The sequence below is a fragment of the Miniopterus schreibersii genome, assembly GCF_964146895.1.
Source record: "Miniopterus schreibersii genome assembly, chromosome: X".
Lineage (NCBI taxonomy): Eukaryota > Metazoa > Chordata > Mammalia > Chiroptera > Miniopteridae > Miniopterus > Miniopterus schreibersii.
This window is the reverse complement of record NC_138104.1, coordinates 56,828,855-56,850,930: the sequence shown is the minus strand read 5'-3', so window position 1 is coordinate 56,850,930 and position 22,076 is coordinate 56,828,855. Positions and strand designations below refer to the sequence as shown.

The 22,076-nt window shown below is 40.9% G+C and overlaps 1 protein-coding gene across 3 annotated transcripts; it reads left to right on the top strand.

Moving 5' to 3' along the window:
• The first annotated feature begins 13,865 nt into the window (after positions 1–13,865).
• On the top strand, positions 13,866–22,076 carry PIN4 (peptidylprolyl cis/trans isomerase, NIMA-interacting 4). 3 transcript variants are annotated; one of them, XM_081126045.1, is made up of 4 exons: positions 13,866–13,982; positions 15,490–15,563; positions 21,405–21,524; positions 21,899–22,076. In XM_081126045.1, exons 1-4 carry the CDS (start codon positions 13,940–13,942, stop codon positions 22,055–22,057), a joined length of 396 nt encoding a protein of 131 aa, XP_080982171.1. In that variant the 5' UTR covers positions 13,866–13,939; the 3' UTR covers positions 22,058–22,076. The 3 variants fall into 3 exon arrangements, with proteins under 3 accessions (XP_080982171.1, XP_080982172.1, XP_080982173.1); XM_081126046.1 differs by lacking the exon at positions 15,490–15,563 and having other exon boundaries at positions 13,902–13,982; XM_081126047.1 differs by lacking the exons at positions 13,866–13,982; positions 15,490–15,563 and adding an exon at positions 16,964–17,027.

The window sequence follows — 22,076 nt, the reverse complement described above, 5'->3', positions numbered from 1 at the left end:
AACTTGCCTGCAACGTTGGGTGACAAAAATGAGATTCATACTCAGACAGTTGGACTCCAGTGCCACCCACACTATACTCACTATAAACTTATATATACAGGTACATCATATATCAATTTTTATTATATTGTTTTAAGTCAATTAACATTGATTACTAGCTGGTTCATACTAACCTCTTAAGGCAGCCTTAGCATACTTTCACATCACTAAATTAGAAGGGGCAAAACTTCAAGACACCAAAATAACTCATTAGACTGTGTTAATTTTATATCCTTTTGGGAGAAAGCATTTTGTTGAAGTGACAAAAGAGAAAGATGTCCAGCATTCCTAAAAACAATTACTATCTTGAAATATTTTAAGTGTAATTCTAGTCCCAAAGGTGATAAGCCCTCCAAAGGCCTGTAATTAATTTACTTTGTTTAAGATGTTTCAGCAGAGCAAAGACTACCACATTAGACCCTTGCCATAGCTCTATTTCTTATAAAGCCAATTTAATATTAGGTCAGAGTCCTTGGATGGGATCCAAAAAATATTTATTCCTGAAGTAATCAGAAACCCCTATTAGAGAGTAATTTCCCTTTCTGAAGTATAGTAGTCCTATGACCTGTACACAGAGAAAAAGTTTTATAGAAAGATCTTATACTCTATGCCAATTCAGTGACCAAAGCAGCTCTTTTAAGAATGACAAGTGAGTGAAGAAATGAGCACCATAAACATAGTTAGTGAAAGCATTGGCTGGTCCTGTCTTTGGAGGAAAGTTTGACAATTACTATCAAAATGCAAATGTACCTATCATTTGCCCCCAGCTATTCCATAAGTAGGAAACTATCCTAAATTTAACTCAAATATGTGCAAAATGTACATTCAAGATGTTCACTGCAGCACTGTCAAGAGACCAGAAATCATCTCTAAATGTAAATCAGTAGGAAACTTATTAGATAAATTATGATACATCCTTACAGTGGAATTCTATTCAACCATTAAAAAAAGATAAAATATTCATACACTGGAATATTACCAGCAATTTAAAAAAGAACAAACTGCTGCTCCTCACAAAAGAAGCCAGATACAGATGATTACCTATTGTATGGCTTCATTTATATGAAATTCAAAACTTCCCTTTCTGGCCAAGATAGAGTAACAGGGACCAGATTTACTTAAATACTTTTTAAAAATAATAAACATAATATATGAAACTATGGAGTATGTTTGCAAATTATTTTCTTTGTCTGTTCTAAACTGTCTGGCAACTACCTGAAAGACTGACTGAAGATACTTGTCTTTATTTTACCTAAATCAGAACTTGCTCAGGGCAGAAAGGCAGCAGGCATTGCTTGTAAACTTTGTAAGGTGAATGAAAAACCTGTAGCCTTCTGTGGCAAAAGATTATGGTTGAGACATATGATAGACCACCTAAACCCTGGGAGATAGTTTCTTTGGGAAGTTAAGGCATTCAAAATCACCTGTGTATGCTGGAGAACTTAGAAAGCCACATGCATGCCCAGGGCAGAATTCATGCTCAGAAAAGCTCTTAAAAGACCCTAAGCTTCACCTCTGGCTGATCTCTAAGTTCAATAGAAGCAGTAAGTGAAGGCTGAAGCAGAGTTGTAAATGGTCTAGCTAAGTGTTGAAAAAGTGATCCAGCACAGAGGCAACACACAAATCCTGGGAGAAGAGTTATTTGTTTGCTTTAGTCCCTGATGTTCAAGGGAACCTATGACAAAATACTAGCTGAACATAAGTTAAAGAAACAGAGAATTCAGGAACCCCATGACAAAGAATATAGTCTTTGTAAAAATAGTTTGAAAAAGTAAGTAAATGAATGGATAACAGCAGCCTTCAACAATCAAGAATAGCAAACCCTGGGGAAAGAGGGGAATCTGATTTCCAGGTAACCACATCATAATATTCAAACAACCGGTTTCAATAAAAAAGTAAAGGCATATAAAGAAAACATGAAAGTATGGCTCACTCAAATGAAAAAATACTTGACAGAAATTGGGCCTGAGGGTGTCCAGGCATTGGACTTAATAGACAAAGACTTCAAAACAACTCTCTTAAATATGCTCAAAAAGCTCAAAGAAATCATGGACAAAGAACTAAAGGAAACCAGGAAACTGGTGTATGTACAAAATAAGAGTATCAATAAAGAGACAAATTTTATAAAAAGGAATCAAATAGAATTCTGGAGCTGAAAAGTACAGTAACTGAAATGAAAAATTCACTAATGGGGTTAACAGCAGATTTGAGCAGGCAGAAAAAGGAATCAGAAAACTTGAAGGCAAAGCAACTGAAATTATTCAGTTTGTGGAGCAGAAAGCAAAAAGAAGAAATGTTAACAGAACATAAGGGACCTGTGGAACACCAACAAGTAGGCCAAAATACACATTATGGGGGTACCAGAAGAAGAAAAGAAAGAGAAAGGGGCAGAAAGAATATATAACGACATAATGGCCAAAAATTCCCCAAATTTGATGAAAGACATGAACTTACAAGATACTTAACAAACTCCAAGAGGATCAATTTTTAAAAGTTCACACCAAGACACATTATAATCAAACTATCAAAAAACAAAGACAAAGAATTTTAAGAGCAACAAGAGGAATTAACTCGCCATGTACAAGAATACTCAATAAAACTGACACTGACTTTTCACTGGAAATCATGATTGCCAAAGGACGATTGGATGACATATTTAAAGTGCTGAAGGAAAAATAAATGCCAACCAAGAATTCTATATCTAGCAAACTGTCTTTCAAAAATGAGGGATAAGCCTGGCCGGTGTGGCTCAGTGGTTGAGTGTCAACCCATGAACCAAGAGGTCACAGGATCAATTCCCTGTCAGGGCATGTGCCTGGGTTGCTGGCTCCATCCCCAGTAGGGGGTGTGCAGGAGGCAGCTGATCAATGTTGATGTTTCTCTCTCATCAATGTTTCTCTCTCTCCCCTTCTCCCTTCTTTTCTCTCTAAAATCAATAAAAACTTTTTTTTAATCTTTTTTTAAAATGAGGGACAAAGACGTTTCCAGCTAAACAAAAGCTGAGGGAGGAGTTCATTACCTGCCCTACAAGAAATTCTAAAGGGAATCATTCAGTTTTAAATGAAAGATTAGTAGACAGTAACTTGAAGCTGTATGAAGAAATAAAGATTTCCAATAAAGGTAATTACATAGGTGAATAGAAAAACCATTATTATTGTATTTCTGGTTTGTAACTCCTACATGAGTTTATTTTTCATTTATTTTATTTTCTACATGATTTAAAATACAAATGCACAAAAATAATTATAAATCTATGTTACTGGGCACACAATATATAAAGATGTAATTCGTTACAATGAAAACATAAGGGGGGCTGAACTATATAGGAGGAGAGTTCTTGTATGCTATTAAAGCTAATTTGGTATCAATTCAAACTAGATCATTATAAATTTAGCATGTTGATTGTAACTGGTATTGTCACCACTAAAATAAAATCTAAAAATATAGATATAAAAGGAAATGAAAGGGAATCAAAACAGTACACTATAGATATGATAAAAGTATCAATTCATCAAGAAGTCATAGCACTTCTAAATGTGTATGCACTAAGCAATAGAGCTGTAAAATATGTGAAGCAAGAATCAATAGAATTGATATAGGGAACTTCAACAGTCATCCCTCAACAATTATGAGAAGAGTCAAAAAGAAAATCAGGAAGGATATAAAGTAATTAACAACACCATAAACCAACAGAACTTAATCAACATTTCTAGAACACTCCACCCAACAATAGCAAAATACATATTCTTTTCAAGAGAGACCATATCCTGGGCCATAAAAGAAAAACAATGAATTTAAAAGAACTGAAATCATACGGCAGGTCTTCTCTGACCACAATGGAATCAAACTATAAATCAATAACAGAAAGATAAGAAAATTGCCGAACAGTTGGATACTAAGCAACACCCCGTAAACAATCCAAGGGAAATAGAAAATAAACATTGAACAGAATGAAAGTGAAAATACAAAATCAAAACCCTGAAAGGAAAATTTATATCACTAAATGCTTTCATTATAAAAGAAGGTCTCAAATCCATAATCTAAGCTCTCACTGAAAGAATATAGAAAAAGCCAGGCCGATATTGCTCAATGGTTGAGCATCAATCCATGAACCAAGAGGTCACCAGATTGATTCCAGGTCAGGGCACATGCCCAGGTTGCCAGTTCGATCTCCAATAGGGAGCATGCAGGGGACAGCCAATTGATATTTCTCTCATCCATGTTTCTGTCTCTCTATCCCTCTCCCTTCCTCTTTCTCTAAGTATCAATAAAAAAATATATTTTTAAAAAATCTAGAAAAAAAGAGCAAAATAGACCTAAAGCAAACAGAATGAAGGAAATAATAAAGATAAGATCAGTCCTGGCTAGTGTGTGTTGCTCAGTGGTTAAAGCATCAGCTCCCGCACCAAAGGGTCTCGGGTTGAATTCCCAGTAAAGGGCATATACCTGCGTTGCATGTTCAATTCCCAGCCCCAGTTGGGGTGCCTGAGGGAGGCAACCAATAGAGGTGTCCCTGTCACATTGACGTCTCTCTCTCTCTCTCCCTCTCCCTCTCTCTCTCTCTTTCTTCCCCTCCTTCACTCCCTTCCTTCCACTCTCTCTAAAAAAAAAAACGCAATGGAAAAAATATCCTTGGGTGAGGATTAAAAAAAAAGATAAGATCAGAAATTAATGAAATTGAAAACAGAAAAACAATAAGAGAAAATCAATGAAACAAAAAGCTTGTTCTTTGAAAAGATGAATAAAATTGACAAACTTCTAAAATTTCCAATGTTGGGAGAAAAAAAACAAAGAGGGACAGACTCTGCAGATATATCTACAAGTATAAATTTGACACTTAGATTAAATGGACTGATTCCTTTGAAAAAATTGAATTTGTAATTAGAAACTCCTCCCAAAAAAATATCCAGCTCTGATGGTTTCACTGGAGAGTTCTACCAAATGTCCAAAGAAAAATTAATACCAAGTCCACACAATCTCTTCCAGAAAATGCAAGAGAAGGGAATGCTTCCCAACTCATTTTATGAAGCCCTGATACCAAAACAAGATAAAGACAGTATAAAAAGAAAACTACAGATCAATATCCCTATAAATACAAATGTAAAATTTACTACAAAATATCGGCAAATAGAATCCAGCAATTTATAAGAAGAATTATACACCATGACCAAGTAAGGTTTATTCCAAGGATGCAAGGCTGATTCAATATTTGAAAGTCAATCAATGTAATCCACCATGTTAATAGGCTACAGAAGAAAAATCACGATTATATCAGTTTATGCAAAAATAACATTTGACAAAATCAGCACTTTATTTTTATTTTTATTTTTTACATCACCATTTATCCCCTCTATGCCCTCTTCCACCTCCACCCAACACTCTTCCCCCAACAATACACTGTTGTCCATGTCCATGAATTCTCTTTTTTCTTTTTTGCTCAATCCCTCCACCCCTCCCCCAATACTCTCCCTCCCCCACCAGAGCTGTCTGCCTGTTCTCTATCTATGAGTCTGTCTCTATTTTGTTTCATAGTTCAGTTTGTTCATTAAATTCCATATGAGAGTGAAATCATATGGTACTTGTCTTTCTCTGACTGACTTATTAGCATAATGTTCTCCAGGTCCATCCATGCTGTCACAAAAGGGTAAAATTTTCTTCCTTTTTAAGGCTGAGTAGTATTCCACTGTGTAAATGTACCATAGCTGTTTTATCCACTCATGTACTAATGGACTCTTGGGCTGCTTCCAAAACTTGGCTACAGTAAATAATGCTGCAATGAATAAGGGTACATATATTCTTTTGGATTAGTGTTTCAGGTTTCTTCAGATAAATTCCCAGAAATGGAATCAAAGTTCCATTTTTAATTTTTTGATGTAACTCCATACTGCTTTTTTAAATTTTTCCAGGTAACTCCATACTACTTTCCACAGTAGCTGCACCAATCAACACTCATTTATTTTTTTAAATCCTCAGAAATCTAGGAATAGCCCTGGCTGGTGTGGTTCAGTTGGTTGGGCATTGTCCCATGCACCAAAAGGTTGCTGGTTCACTTCTCAGTCAGGGCACATGCCCGGGTGGCGGGCTCAATCCCTGGTAGGGGGCATGTAGGAGGCAACCCATCGATGTTCCACTCTCACATCAATGTTTCTCTCTCTCCTTCGCCCTTCCCCTCTCTCTCTAAAAAATCAATTAAAATGTGTGTGTTGTTTTATTTTTTAAAAATATATCTTTATTGATTTCAGAGAGAGGAAGGGAGATGGAGAGAGAGAGATAAAAACATCAATGATGAGAGAGTCAGCATTGATCAGCTGCCTCCTGCACGCCCCTGACTGGGAATTGAACTGCAACCTCCTGGATCCCAGGTCAATGCTCAATCACTGAGCAACACCCAGCTGGGCATGTGTTTTTTAAAAATCTAGGAATAAAGGGCGCCATGTTGGAGGGCTGGTCGTAGCGACTCTGGGAGGTGCTCATTCTCTCGGTCTTGCTCTCTCGCTGCTGCCCCGGCTCCCTTCGCCCCCCACCCCCTTGCTGCGTGCGTGAGTGTGTGCGAGGGAGGGGGAGGGGGAGGGCGTCGGGGGGAGGGGGAGGCGTTGCGGTCCCCGGAGACCCTCAGAAGGAGGCGGAGGCTTCGAGGGACTCCGGTAAGCCACTGACCTCGAGAGGCTGCAGGAGGCGCTGAAAGATTTTGAAAAGAGGGGGAAAAAGAAAGTTTGTCCGGTCCTGGATCAGTTTCTTTTTCACGTAACCAAGACTGGAGAACAATGATTAAGTGGTCCCAGTTTAAAGGCTATTTTACTTTCAAACTGGAGAAAGTGATAGATGATTTCAGAACAGCAACTCCTGAACCAAGAGGTCCACCCAACCCTAATGTGGAATATATTCCCTTTGATGAAATGAAGGAAAGAATACTGAAAATTGTCACGGGATTTAATGGTTATCTCAACCCTTCTCCACCTCGAGGATTTTCTAAGCTCAGATAAAGTCATGGCCTGCTACTTAAAGCAAGGAGGCCCAGAATTCCAAGAGAAGACTCACCCAAGTTCACCCTATGTCAAGCAGGGAGCTGGTGGGGCACAGTGGGCCCTTGCTTTTACCCAGCACAGGGTCCGGGTCTGCAGGGTGGTCCTTCTTCAGAATCCTGCCGACTACACCAAGTAAATGACGTCAACATCCAAACCTGTAGAGACTTTTTGTAAGAGTTTACTTGAGCCAAACTGATGACATATGCCTGGGACAAAGTTCTCAAATGATCCCGTAGCTTTTAAAAATTTTTTTTAACTTGAACTGCCTTAATTGGGATCAGTGGCATTCAGAATTTAAATGGGTATGACAACCAAACAGAAAATATTTTAATGGTTTTTACTTGCATTTTATATTTTATAAATCTTTATACTTTGTATAGAACCTATACATCATTGAGATGTCACTTTTTAAAAAAATGAAAATTAACAGTTTATGTTAAGTATTCTACATAGTGACTTTTTATTTTAAAATTTTTTGGAGTTCCCCTTCTGTCCCCAACAAGTAAACTTTTAAGCCCTTTGTAAAACATTGCACTTGAAAAGATACTCTGCACTATAATAAAACTGATCTTAAAAAAAAAAAAAATCTAGGAATAAAAAGAAACTTCCTCAAGTTGATAAAGAATATCTATAGAAACCCTTCAACTAACATCATACTTAATGCTGAAAGACTGAATGCTTTACTCCTTAAGATTAGGAATAAGACAGGGATGTCTATTCTCTGGAAGTCCTAGCCAGTGTGGCAAGACAAGAAAATTATACAAAAGCCATACAAATTGAAAATAAATAAATAAAACGATTTTTATTTGGAGATGACATGATGATCTATATAGAATATCACAAGAAGTCCACACACAAAATAAACAACCTCCTAGAATTAATAATTCAGTGAGGTCACAGGATACAAGATCAACATACAAAACTCAATTTTATTTTATTTCTAAATATTAACAATGAACATGTGAAAACCAAAATTAAAACTGCAATATCACCCAAGGCACTCAAATAAAATACACAGGTATAAGTCTAAAAAAAAAAAGTACAGGACTTGTATGCTGAAACTACAAAACACTGATGAAAGAAATCAAAGATCTAACTACATGGAGAGACATACTGTGTTCATGAATTGGACGAGTCAACAAAGTAAGGATACCAATTCTCCCCAAAATATTTTATAGATTTAATACCATTCCTATCAAAATCTCAGCAACATTTTTTTGTAGATACAGATAAGATTATTCTAAACCGTGTATGGAAAGGTAAAAAGAACTAGAAGAGCTAAAAAATATTTTGAGGGGGAAAAAAGAATAAAGTGGAAAAAGAATCACTCTACTCTACATTAAAACTTAGTATGTAGGTATAATAAGATGTATGACATTGTGTGATGTTGGTGGAGAGATAGACACACAGATCAATGAATGGAACAGAGCACTGAATCTAGAACAGACTCACACAGGTACAGCCAACTGATTTTTAACGAAAGTGCAAAAGCAATTTAATGAAGGATAGCTTTTTCAACAAATGATGTTGGAGCAATCGCACTTTTATAGGCAAAAATATATATACTTCAATCTAAACCTCACACCTTATACAAAAACTAAGTCAATGGATCACAGATTTAAGTGTAAAACATAAAACTTTTAGAAAAAACATAGGAGAAAATCTTTGGAATATACTACTTAAAAAGTTCTTGGCTATACCACCATAAGCATGATTCATTAAAAAAAAAAAAAATTAATTTAAAAAGGACTTTTGCTCTGCAAAAAAAGAAGAAGAAAAAACCTCTTAAGGGGATGAAAAAGACAAGCTTGGAGACTGGGAGAAAATATCTGCAAACTACAGATCTGACAAAATACTCATATCTAGAACATATAATGAGCTCTTGAAAGTCAACAGTTAAAAAATCTAATCAGAAACTGGGCAAGACATGACATTTATTTCACTGAAGAAGATATATAGAGAGCAAATTAACACATGAAAATATGTTCAACATCATTAGCCATTAGAGAAATGGAAATTAAAAATCACAATGAAATATCAGTACACGTCTACCTAAATGGCTAAAATAAAAAATTGTGATAACACAAAATGCTTTTGATTAGAGAAACTGAATCACCCCTGCATTGCTGGTAGGAATGTGAAATGGTACAGCCACTCTGGAAAAGAGTGTAGCAATTTCTTACAAAATTAAACATGTAACTTACTATACAACTCAGCAATTATACTCTTGGAAATAATCCCTGAGAAATGAAAGTTTGTATTCACACAAAAACCTGTACACAATGTTTACACCCATTTTATTTGTCATAGTCCAAAACTGGAAACAACCCAAATGTTTTTCAACGAGTGAATGGTTAAACAAACTGTGGTGCATCTAAGCCTTAGATTCTAAAGCATGGACTACTACACAAAATGATACAAATGTTAGAGATAAGCCTAAGGTTCTTTGGGAGTGCCGAGGAATGCCCAACCCAGCCCAAGAGAAGGTGGAGAAGAGGGTCAGGGAAGGCTTCCAGGAAGAAGTAGCACCTGAGCTTGTCTTGAAAAGTAAATAAGAGTTAGCTAGATCAAAAATGGGGGAAGAGTATTTCAGGTAGAGAAAACAGCATGTGCAAAGGCATGAAGCCTGAAGAGAACACTGTACATTTGAGGGCCTGTAAATGGTAATTAAACATGGTTGGAGCCCATTGAGGACTAGCAAGAGATGAGCCTGCAGATGTCAGCAGAATAGCCCTAGGGCCTTTAGGCTAAGGAGCCTCTCAACATCAGGTAACCACTGAAGGGTCTTAATTGGGAAGTGAGTGTCAAATCTGTGTTTTTGAGAGCTCTCTGTCAGACACTGGGAAAGGTAGTTTGGAGAATGGTGAGACGGACGACTGAGAGACCAATGTGGAGTCTGTTCCAATGTACCAGAGAATGTGCAAAAGGTTGTGGTAGCAGGGAAGGGGTGGAGGATGAGCACAGAAATGTTTGGTGAATCCTAGTAGGATGTTCATTGTTCACTGTAAAATGATGAGGGGCAGGGGAGAAGAGTTGCTTAGGAGGCATAATCCATTGGACATGGAGACCAGTTCCTGAAGGTGAGGGCATAGAAGACCTCTTCCCCACTGTCCCCTCTCTGCCTTGGTAACAATGCTGTGCACACTGCCCCCCACCCACTCCGTATCCTTCTCCTTGCCTAGTGCTTCTAGGTAGGCAGAGGTGATCACCTTCCAGATTACTCAGAACCAACACACTGATGCATAAACCAGAGGCCCATTTATTTATGTCCCATGGTGTAACAATGTAGCTTGGCCTTGGAATCTCTTGGGCAGAGTGTCCCCTTGTGAGGCCTCAGGACTCTGGGAAGCTGACTTGGAGAACATGCACTCAGAACAAAGGGGACTGGGTGTTCCTGGATTTCATTTAGGGGGTGGCAAAGCATGTCATCATGCAGAGAGTACCAGCTTGGAAGTCAGAAAGACCTAAGTTCAGAGTCCAACCCTGCCACAGTCCAAGGATGTGAAATCTTTTTTTTTTTTAATATATCTTTATTGATTTCAGAGAGAGGAAAGGAGAGGGAGAGAGAGATAGAAACATCAATGATGAGAGAGTCATTGATCAGCTGCCTCCTGCATGCCCCCGACTGGGGATCAAGCCCGCAACCCGGGCATGTGCCCTGACCGGGAATCGAACTCCGATCGCCGGGATCCTAGGTCGACCCTCAACCACTGAGCCACCCCAGATGTGAAACCTTGAAGGCATTTCTTAACCACTCTGAGCTTGTTTCTTCAGCTCTAACATGCCAATGGTGATTCTCTGCAATAAGACTTGTAAAAACTAGAAGAGATCATGAAGGGAAAGCTCCAGGCTCATGCTATATATGCCATTTGCGTTGGTTGTTTTCCACTGTCTCAAAAGTAAACTGCCTTTGACAAAATCCACCTCACTAGATACTGGAATATTAGTGTCCTCCAGAAACTGTTGCTCTTTTGCTTAGACACTGCTGGATAAACAGAGAATCTTCTCTGAAACCCTTTTTTTGAAACCAGTTGTTCAAAGTTTCATTATCTCATGCCAGGCGTGTTACAACAACATGAAGAGGGACAGAAAGTTCTTCAGCCACTAACTGGGCTCAGGAGACATATCTATCCCATCAGAAATATACCCGCATCAATTTGCCATAATGGGTGGTTACTTTTGCAGGTGGCTGATCTCATGCACCATGTACTGATTTTTTTTGGTTTCAATTTCCAAAGTTGACCTTTTTCTATCCTTGCCCCCAGTGTCTGGGGCCCAGAGCTACCCATGCATTGACCACCTCTGAATGGGATCAGCTAGTTCTCTGTTTTGTTGCTTCAAGTTGCCGTTTCAGAATAAGCTCTGCTGGGATCTCTAATGGAAAAGAAACTGCAGCCCTTTGGTTGTGGAGCAGAGTGGGCAGGACAGCGAGTCTAGGTCAAGGTTTGTGAACCTCTGTCCTAGGAAGAGGGCTGCCAGATTCCCTTCCTGCTTTTCCTTGTTTAAGAAATGCATAGAAGAATCAGTCTGAGGAGATAATTAATAGAAAATACAGCTGGCAGCCATTCCTGGCTCTGATTCATTGTGCACACTCCTGCAGTTGTTACCATGGTTTCAAGGCTGAAATTTTCTCCTCTCTGCCCGCCTGCCTGTCCTTCTGTTCATTCGTCACTCTGCTCCACAGACTCCTTCACTGTCAGTCTCCACAGACTGGTTCAGACTTAACCTTGTATAGGAGATAGCTTTTTTGTTGTTTTCTTTTTACAAATAACTTTTTACTGCCTTTTTCCTTGGGGAGAAAAACATGTCAGTTGACATAAACATAATATAAACAGAAAAAAATGAAAATTAGCCATAAACTCATAGTCCAGAACTAACACTTCAGATTTTATCATATTTCCCTCCTCACCTTTTTATGACGCATACTACATACTTGAGATGGAACATGATTTTGTATCTGTCTTTGAAGTGCTTTTGACCCTGAAACCCACAGGAGCCTTGTACCTATCCTTTATTCCTTTGAGCTACATGACTTCAGGCACTGCTTTGGGCAAATTCAGCCACTTGCACAGGCTTGGTTATTACTGTTGCTGCTGTTATCTTCTGGAATGCACATAGTTCTCACAACATTCCATGCACTAAGCGTTTGCCCAACACATCAGCCATTGAACACTGGCTCTTCACTGGGATCTGAACTCTGTTTCATTCCCACTCCAAGACTGCCATAGCTAATGGTCAAAGGAAAGGCTGTTCCCTATGAAAACCCAAAAGTAAAGGTGCCTCCTGGGCCTCCTGGCTGTGGATGAGCCGATGAACATGAGGCTACACTGTCATTGTCAAAGCCCACTCCACATCTCCCAGTTGGACTTGGCAAGTCAGTACAGGGGACCTGTGGAATCCTCCTCAGAAGTGAGGGAGCAATGAACCCTTCTACACTGGGTGTGCTCCCCACAGCTGATCACTCCGGATCTGAAACAAGGTGTGCCCAAGATGTGCTACATCCAGAAATCACAGCAGCACAGCATGAGGTAGCTGCTTGTTATGTATGAGTTGGAGGTGGGCATGGTCTCAGAAATACCTGACCCACGGGTCTGAGCACAAAACATCCCAAGTCCAGCAAGGCTGTCTCCAAAAACTAAACTCTTGAGCTGGACCACCTATAGGTTGTGGCAGGCAGTGGGAGTTGGCACAGCTATCTTGTGGAGTGGAGGAAAAGTCCTGACCTTATATATAAATTGGGGGAGGGGGGTTGCGTGGAAGGGGAGAAAGTGTGGGGGCATGAGTTCAAAACTCATTTATCTTAAGCTAACACTCTATGAACTAGTGATTGTTTTATGTGCTTTACAAATATGAACTTAATTAATTCTCTTAACACCCTGTAAGTAGGTGCTATCGTCATGAACTCCATTTTACAGATGATGAAACTGAGCCAGAGAGGTGAGGTTACTTCAAGGTCACAGAGCAAGATGGAGATGGTGGATCAGGGATTTGAAGCAAGAATCCATGCGTTTAACTACTATCTTTAGGCTGCACCATTATAGTAATTTTGGAAAATACACAACAACCTGTGCTAGCACCATTGGTCACATTTTGCTGGGTAGCCTTCCTGTTCTTTAATGCATATATTATATAGTACACTATATACTTTTTTTAAAAGGAATATTTTACAGTTTGGTCTGTATTCTTCCTTAAGGTCATTTTCCGTGTCTGTACTGTAAATGATAAATACCCTTTTCTGTGGTTGAAACATTATTTATTTACCCTACATTTAGTCTGCTCCCAATTTTTCACCATGACAGAGTTCTGCAAGAGGCAGAGGGGTGATGGCCTCTTTTGAAAACTACCATTTGAACCCAATCAGCTAAAGCTGCAAAATGAAATTTAGACATGAAAAACCGCAAAGAGCTTGTGTGTAGGAGTAGGCAGCCACCGAGGCTCTTCCTGCCTTCCCTTTATCTGGAGGCCATGCGGCATTGGCTAAAACCGGCGCCTTGGGACTGCAGAGGCCCGCGGCTTCCACTACGCACGCGTGGAGGGGGCAGAGGTGGGGGGGGTGAGCGGCGGAGCAGGGGAGACGGCGCAAATAAGGCCGTGTGAAAGAAGGAACAAAAAGCGCAGGGGCGGGGCTTCCTGCTTCGCTCTACCTTTGGCTCGGCCCCCAGTCCAAGCTTCTTATTGGTCAGGCATGTTCAACCCCATTGTTCTGAGAGCCAAAGGACTGGGTCTGCCCCAAGATATGCCTGTTTCAAGAGCCGCAGTAAAAACGGTCAGTTGCGATGCCGCTTTCAGGCATTTGTTTGGGACAGGCCCGTGGGGCCTGAAGAGGCTTTGTAGGGCAACAGTTACAGTTGAGAGTTCAACGTCAAGTTTCCTAGATGCCTCCTAAAGGAAAAAGCGGTTCTGGAAAAGGGAGTAAAGGTAGAGCGGCCAGAGCAACAGGGGAGAATGGGGTCGGGTGGGAAGTGAGGGGAGGGAGCTGGCCAGCGACTCCCGGGGTCAGGGACGGACGCAGCGGGTGGTCAGTGACTGACCAGGAAGTGATTAGAAACAATCAGTGTGAATTTCTCTGGAAAGCTTTAATTTAAAAAGCATGGAGCCCGCCGGGCGTGGCTCAGCGGTTGAGCATCAACCTAGGATCCAGGGGATTGGGGTTCGATTCCCGGTCAGGGCACATACCCGGGTTGTCGGCTCGATCCCCAGTCCGGGGCGTGCAGGAGGCAGCCGATCAATGACTCTCTCATCATTGATGTTTCTATCTCTCTCTTTCCCTCTTCTTTCCTGTCTCGGAAATCAATGAAGATTTTTTTTTTTAAATAAAATAAAAATCATGGAAATTAGATGGTAGATAAAAAATGATAAAGGACTAAGAGAAAGTTTTGTTTGGGGAAAATTTGCGATTGAAGCTGACATGAAGGATCCAGTCGAGTTAGAGAGGTAAAGGGACCGAGAATTGAGATTTAGGAGAAAATGGGGTCCAGGACAGAGGAGCTGTTGAGCTTTGAAGAGAAGGGACACCGGTTGCTTGAGGTCACAAAGAAAGCGATGGGGATGGGTGTGGTTGTAAAAATTAGGGCCAGAGAGGGGGAAGGTTTGGAGTTTATAGATCATACTTAATGACCTCAACTTCTTAATAAAGTGGAAGGCAAGGGTGATTTTTTAAGACTGAGGGGCAGGGACTGAGTAGGGGTCTTGAGAGTGGTAAAAGTTTGGAATAATCACAGAAGGTGATGGGAGAGGGAATGAAACACTAATAAAAGGATTGCCTTGAGGGCTGAAAGCCTAAGATTGAAGGCCATGAATTTGTAGAGGACACATTCTGCACAGTCATGATTTACCTAGTACAGAGCAACTGGCACAATATAGGATTGAAAAGAGTAGTGTAGCCTTGAGCCAAGGTTGAGGTTTTGTTGGACAATGATAATAGAAGGATAACAACACAAGGGAATTAAGAGTTAGAAGGAAGGGATCAAGTTCAGATTATCAAACATGGGGTCCAGACTGGGAAGAGAAGGAAAAGTCACATAGTACAGGGGAACATAGCTGGATAAAAGGACTGAAGGTGGGGGTGGTTTCTCTGAAGACAAAGAGCCAGTGTTGTGGGAATGAGGCATGAAAAAGCTAGAACAACTGGAAATTGAAGCCAGAGACTGAACTACTAGTTCTGAGTGGCACAGTTTCATCGTGTGCCTCTGGGAGCAGGTGGCTTGGAGCAGAAAACATGGGCATTTGGGAGGAAGGTCCAGAAGTGTGAGGTTAGGTTGTTGGGTGATTCCTCAGTGTAGATGGGTAGATGGTGAGGTCACCTAAGATGAGAGCAGGAGTGTGCGTAGAAAGGAAGCCTGAAGCTGCTGCCCATGTTGTGTTGGACCTTTCTGTAAATATCAAGATGCAGTTTAAATGAGTCCTTATCATCTCTTCTCTAAAGGGGGAGCAGCATCTGGGAGTGACAGTTCTGACAAGAAGTCTCAGGGTCCCAAAGGTGGTGGCAATGCAGTAAAGGTGAGTTACTAGTTTCCTTTTTTTCATGTTAAATATAAATAACATATGTACATGTGTTATTTTGCACATGTACATATGCACATAAAAGGAAAAGATAGTTTGCTTAACTCATTCTAAGAGACTAGCCTAACACTGATATAAAAGCAAGATAATACAAAATTGGAAAATATAGACCAATCTCATTTATGAAAAGTAATTCCTTTTAAAATATTTTTCACATGTTTTTTCAGACATCAAGAATTTCTTCATACTTTAGTGTTGTTTCTTAAACGTATTGTTATATCTTACCAGTAGTGAATGAATTGTTTCTTAGGACAAATATCTTATAAAACCAAAACCTTAGATAAACAGGCAAAGGCACAGGTCTCATTAGGTAGCTGCTCTGTTGGTTAGCTACAAGCCAGGGCCCTGACCATGAAAATGGGGGTAGGAGACAATCACAAATAATTACGTGAAGGACTTGACCAAGTCCCAGAGGAATGTCTGCCCTGGGAAAATATAATCTGCAAACAAAACTATACTACTTAGTGCTTTGTAACAGGGCATTTTCCATGTTTCAGTCAGGATATGGGATCCCATACTTTGAATCATTCATTCAGTAAGGATTTAGTGACTCTGCTCCGGCACCAAGCAGTGTACTAAGTTCTGGGTATTAAACAAATATTCCGGCTGGTGTGGCTCAGTTGGTTGAGCATCATCCCATGCACCAGGAGGTCGATGGTTCAGTTCCAGGCCAGGGCACATGCCCTGGTTGTGGGCTTGATCCACAGTAGAGGGTGTGCAGGAGACAGCAGATTGATATTTCTCTCTCATTGCTGTTTCTGTCTCCCTCTCCTTCCTCTCTATGAAATCAATAAAAACATATTTTTTGAAGAACAGATAAGAGATGGTTTCTGTTATCCCAGTCTAGTTGGGAGTAGTTAGGTAAAGAAATAAATTTGATTGCTGTATGATAAGTGCAGTAGTGGAATTATATCATATAAATCCAACCATACACATGCAGCCGGGGGGGGGGGATGTAAATAGTGAGAGAGCCATTCTGCCCACTTTTCTACTCAATGAACCCATGGTCCAGAGAGAGGATGAGATAGGAGACATGAATCTGCTTTTCCATAGTTGACTTCCATTCTTGCATGAGCTTCCAAACTCATCAAGTGGGATTCTGGTATTCAAAGATAAGTTTTCATAAAACATGGCCTCCTAAATACAAACTAGCTAGTTCAATCTGGCGTTCAGCTGAAGAAGTGAGCATTGTTATAAAACAGGTCAGGAGACAAGCTATGTTGGGTTTAATGAGGGCTGGCATGGTGGTCTCCAGTGTGACATTTTCATAAGGAATGTTGTAGGGTAATTTGGGCTATGTGCAGTTTTTATCTTACATGCTGACTTTTACTAGCACCTAACCGAAGGGACTGCTCCACTGCATATGGCTTCAAAGAGGCACCTTGCCCTTCCTGGGAAAAAGTAAGTTCAGTGGGACTATACATGAGGTATATGGAAAAGAGTGGCATGGGAAGTTGATTAGGGTTAAGCTTTTACTTTTGAGATAATTTTAGACTCATATTCAATTTGTAAGAAATAATGCATGGCCCGGCCGGCGTGGCTCAGCAGTTGAGCATCAATTTATGATCCAGGAGATCGTGGTTAGGTTCCTGGTTGGGGCACATGCCTGGATTTTGGGCTCAATCCTCAGTCCAGGGCGTGCAGGAGGCAGCCGATCAATGACTCTGTCATCATTGATGTTTCTCTTTCTCCTCCTTTCCTCTCTCTGAAATCAATAGAAACGTATTTTTTTAAAAAGAAATAATGCATGTACCTCTTACCCAGTTTCCCTCAATGGTAGTATCTTACAAAACTCTAGTACAGTAGCACAACCAGGAGACAAACATTGATACGTGTCAGGAACCAGCCTGAAAGACGAACAAACCTGAGTTCGAGCGGTGGGAATTAAAGAGACAAACACAGTTATGGGATCAGGAGGGCTGCCCTCCAATGAGGTGCAGCCTCAAATGGCTTCAACGCCTTTATTATATAGTGAGTAACAAACAACTGGTAAGGAAGTGAGGGTGATACAAGGTAGTTCTTTCATGGCTGCACAAACACACTTTCAGCGTAAACATCCTGCCTCCTGCATGAGCTCAGACCTTTGTAACTATCTTCATTTCGGCTCCCCACAGGAACCTGCGGGGAGGGTTGAGTCCCTGGCTCCAGGCCCTCAGGCTACGTGGACCATGTCCAGACAGGTAGCGGGCTCTCAATATCAAGGGTAACTGTGGGGAAGGTCGAGTCCCTGACTCCGGACCCTCAGGTGGCGTGGACCATGTCCAGACACGTCACCAGCTCCCAACAGATACAGTTAAGATACAGAGCCTTTCTGTCACCTCGGGTATCCCTCCTGTTGTCCTTTTATAATCACACCTACCTCCCTCCCACCCCCACCCCTACCTCTGCGTCCTCCTTTAACCCCTGGGAGCAACTAATCTGATTTCCATTTCTGTAATTTTATCATTTCAAGAATGTTATATGAATGGAATGATACAGTACGTAACCTTTGGGGATTGGCTTTTTTCACTCGGCATAATTCTCTGGAGATTTTATTCCAGTTGTGTGTTATCAATAGTCTGTTCCTTTGTACTGCTGAGTAGTGTTCCATGGAATGGAAATGCCATAGTATGTTTACTGTTCACCTTTTAGGGTCTAGGTTCCGTCCACATCTTGCCATTCTGCTTTAGACCCCATTCCTGAGCCCACCCCTGCCCTGTGTGACTAGACTGTCCAGATTCTGAAACCCACTTGCTAACCACAGGTTCCCTCCTTTCCCTTCCCTTCCTTCCTCCCCCAATCCTGATCTCCTCTTCTCCACACACAGGCTTCCAGGCCCTCCAGCCCCCCTGGTTCTCCCCAGTTTCTCCCAGGCTTCGTGTCTGTTCTTTAAGCCCCATATGTCCTGTAAGCTGGAAATTAGGTTGAAGGACTTGACCATTGGATTGAGGAGTCCCAACTTTTTTTCCTTTTGGTTGTCTTCTGTCATCTACCTGCCAAGCTACAACTCAGGATCAATCCAGTGGTCTGCTTTCTTTACACTTAAAGCCAGAACTGCTGGACCCTACTGAAGAGTCACACAGCTTTGAGGATTAGGGCCACTAATTCCTGGTCTCTAACCTTAGCTAAGGCCCTCAGTACTGCTCAGCAGCCTGTTGCCACTCACCTCAAGCCATCCACCACCCTGCTCCAGTCAGTTAGCAGATAACCGCATTCAGTGCTTCTCACCCCTGGTGTACATCAGATTGAACCTAGAGAGCTTCTAAAACTACCAATGCCTAGCATAGGGGTCCCACCCCAAATCAGCTGCCTCAGAATCTCTGGGGGATGGGGCCTAGACTTTGATATCATTTTTTCAAAGCTCTGGGGGTGATTCTGCTGTGCTGGCAGGGTTAGGAATCACTGATCCAGTCTCACAGCTTTGGTGTGAGGATTTCATGAGATAATGCATGTAAAGCAGTTAGCATAGTGCCTAGCAAATGTTAAGGACTCAGTAACTTTTAAATAATGTTATAACTTTCACAAGAAAACAAACATGGAGTACAGAACTCACTGGCTTTCCAGCCCCCTACCAACAAAATTATCTTCACCTGCATCTCTCTCCACTTTCTCCACCCCTTTCTCCCTTTGAGGCCAGCTGGTTTTTCAGACAGTACTCTGAATGCCAGACCTTGCTCTTTCATTTATCTCCACCCACTTTGTTTGCTCTGTCTTCAACCTTCCCTCTTCACTGCATCTTACCCTTCATTCTTAAAAGTACACCCAGGGATCTTTAAAATATATACACGTCTGTGACCCTTTTCCTCTGACCAGAACCCTTTCTCCTTTTCTAACTCAGTGAGTTGGGGGAGAAACTCCACATGCTTTCCCTTCCCACTTCCCATTACCTTCCTCAGTCAGCCTGCTGCAGTCTGGCTTCTGCACCTTACTACTCTCCTGAAACTGATTTTGCTAAGGTCATCGATCAATCACTGCTAAATTAATTGTACTTCTTACCTGACCACTCTGCAGCATTTAACACTTGGCCATTTCCTCTTTGAAACTTTCTCTGGCCTTGGTTTCTGTTAACACACCTTTTTCTCCCATCCATCTGGCCCTTCCTTTTTAATGTGCTTTCTGAGCTTCTTTCTTTGCTTATTGCTTAAATATCAATATTCTCCAAGGATGTCTTTAGCTTACTTTCCTCCTCATCTTATTCTACGTATCCTCCCTGGGTAACCTTCTGCAGCATAAGCTGCTCCCTCCATGCTGATTGCTCCCAAATTTTCTCTGTAGCTTGGTGCTCTTCTAAGTAAGACACTAGTCTTATATAGTTGCCAGTTGATCAGTCACACTTGAAAACCCCACAGGTACTACAGACTCATTATGTCTAACCTGTCAAACTGTCCAAACTAGAATATATGTTTATTCAAATATAAGATGGCAGACGGTATCCCCTTTCTGTGATCATGAATGTTGTGTGCACTTTCCCAGTAATTGAACTAGAATGTTGCTTTGTGAATGTAGAAGCTGAAAGGGGGTGGCAGTCTAGAAGCTGTTTTAGCAAGACCAAGTGAGGTCTGATGAACAATCTTAGTGTCCAGATCACTTGTCCCTGTCTCTCCTGGACAGTGCTGGACACATTCTGCAGAAGTTTGCTGCTCTGAGCCCTGCTTTGTGATACATTCTTTCCTTTGCTGTGTTCCTATTTCCTGTGTAGCTTCTCCAGTCAAGAAGCTACTCCTGTGGGTCTACGTTCCCCTCGCCCCCAATTTCAGTAGTTGAACCCTGAGGACAACCTTGGTTTGCTTGTCTCTAAATTTTAAGGCAGACGCCTTTAGCCCCACCCCAGTGTATCACCTACAGTATGAAACAAATAACAGATTCTACTTGAATAGGAAATGAGAAATCCTGTAAAACATATCTTGACAACATCATTTTTAAGGATATGGTGATTTTTTTAAAAACAGGGCTTTATGTAAACATAGGTCAAATCTGACTACTATGAAATTGAGTATTCTTAATATTCAACGTAAGATACTTGTTCAAAGTGTTGAATTGTAGGGCAGCTTTATACGTTGGGCCTCTTGATAAATAGTATTTCCTAGTGGCGCCCTGGATGGTTGGTTGGAGCATTGTCCCATACACTGAAAGGTTGCAGGTTCGATTCCCAGTCCAGGCACATACCCAGGTTGTGGGTTCTATCCCTGGTTGGGGCATATGCGGGAGGCAACCAATCCATGTTTCTCTCTCACATTGATGTTTCTCTCTCTCCCTCTCTCTCTCTTTCTCTAAAATCAATAAGAGTATTTCCTAGTGGGGTTTTTTCATATCATCTCCACTCTGATGAAATAATAACTAGCATTTATTGAATGCTAGCAGCATTATCTTAATCTTCACAACCCTATGAGAACACATAGGTACTGTTATTATCTCAGTGCACAAATGGGGAAAACACTTAGATGTTTAAAAACATGCCTAAGATCATACAGCAGAGTTGGGATTTGACTCCAAGATGCCAAATCTCAACCATTATCATGTTTCCTCTTCCTGTTTCCACTGAGTTACCTGGTAAAAGATGGGAGCTTCCCAGAGCCAGGTGCCTACTTTCCTTGTAAATTGGGGTCCTAAGATATTGTCTTGATATACAAAATGGGTTTGTCGTCATTTTGCCCAAGTGGCGGACTTCTAAGATTTTCCATTGCCATGAGCTAATACGATTTTTCACTAGTGAGGGTAATCCAGACATGACTGTTGTACTGTGAAGAAATGAATCATTTGCATATCCAGGTATTATGTGAACATTCTTTTTCCTTGTAGGTCAGACACATTTTGTGTGAAAAACATGGAAAAATCATGGAAGCCTTGGAAAAGTTAAAGTCTGGAATGAGATTCAATGAAGTGGCCACACAATATAGTGAAGATAAAGCCAGGCAAGGGGTATGGTGCTCTTATCATTTTCAGTGATCTGTCCCCCAGCAGTAGGGATTACTGCTATATTCTGCCATTAATTTTAGCCATATCTTAGTTTAAAGATCTTAAAAACAGAAGTGTCCAACTCGTGAACAGTTGAACATGGGTCACCTATGTCTAAACCTAGGCATGACCAAACTTACACAGCTAACAGATACCCAGCAGCATTGTAAGTGCCATGTGTTCTGTATAGGGCTGGACCTCTTCCACCCATTTATCCTTGCCTAGCCTACTTCTTTACAGTCCAGATGAATAAACCTAGAAACTTTAGCATTCAAGCTACAGTAGAACTGTTCTCTCTTCAGGGCCGCTTGACATCACATATATTTTGGGTTTTTCAGGGCGACTTGGGTTGGATGACCAGAGGCTCCATGGTGGGACCATTTCAAGAAGCAGCATTTGCTTTGCCTGTAAGTGGGCTGGACAAGCCTGTGTTTACAGATCCTCCAGTTAAGACAAAATTTGGATATCATATTATTATGGTTGAAGGCAGAAAATAAAATTGTATGGAACACTGAA

What these genes read in the sequence shown, in the direction of transcription:
- PIN4 (XM_081126045.1), top strand. Translation starts at nt 13,940, where the DNA reads ATGCCTCCTAAAGGAAAAAGCGGTTCTGGAAAAGGGAGTAAAG. An exon ending in TTCTGGAAAAGGGAGTAAAG is followed by an intron (nt 13,983 to 15,489) that starts GTAGAGCGGCCA and finishes TCTTCTCTAAAG; the next exon opens with GGGGAGCAGCATCTGGGAGT. An exon ending in AAGATAAAGCCAGGCAAGGG is followed by an intron (nt 21,525 to 21,898) that starts GTATGGTGCTCT and finishes TGGGTTTTTCAG; the next exon opens with GGCGACTTGGGTTGGATGAC.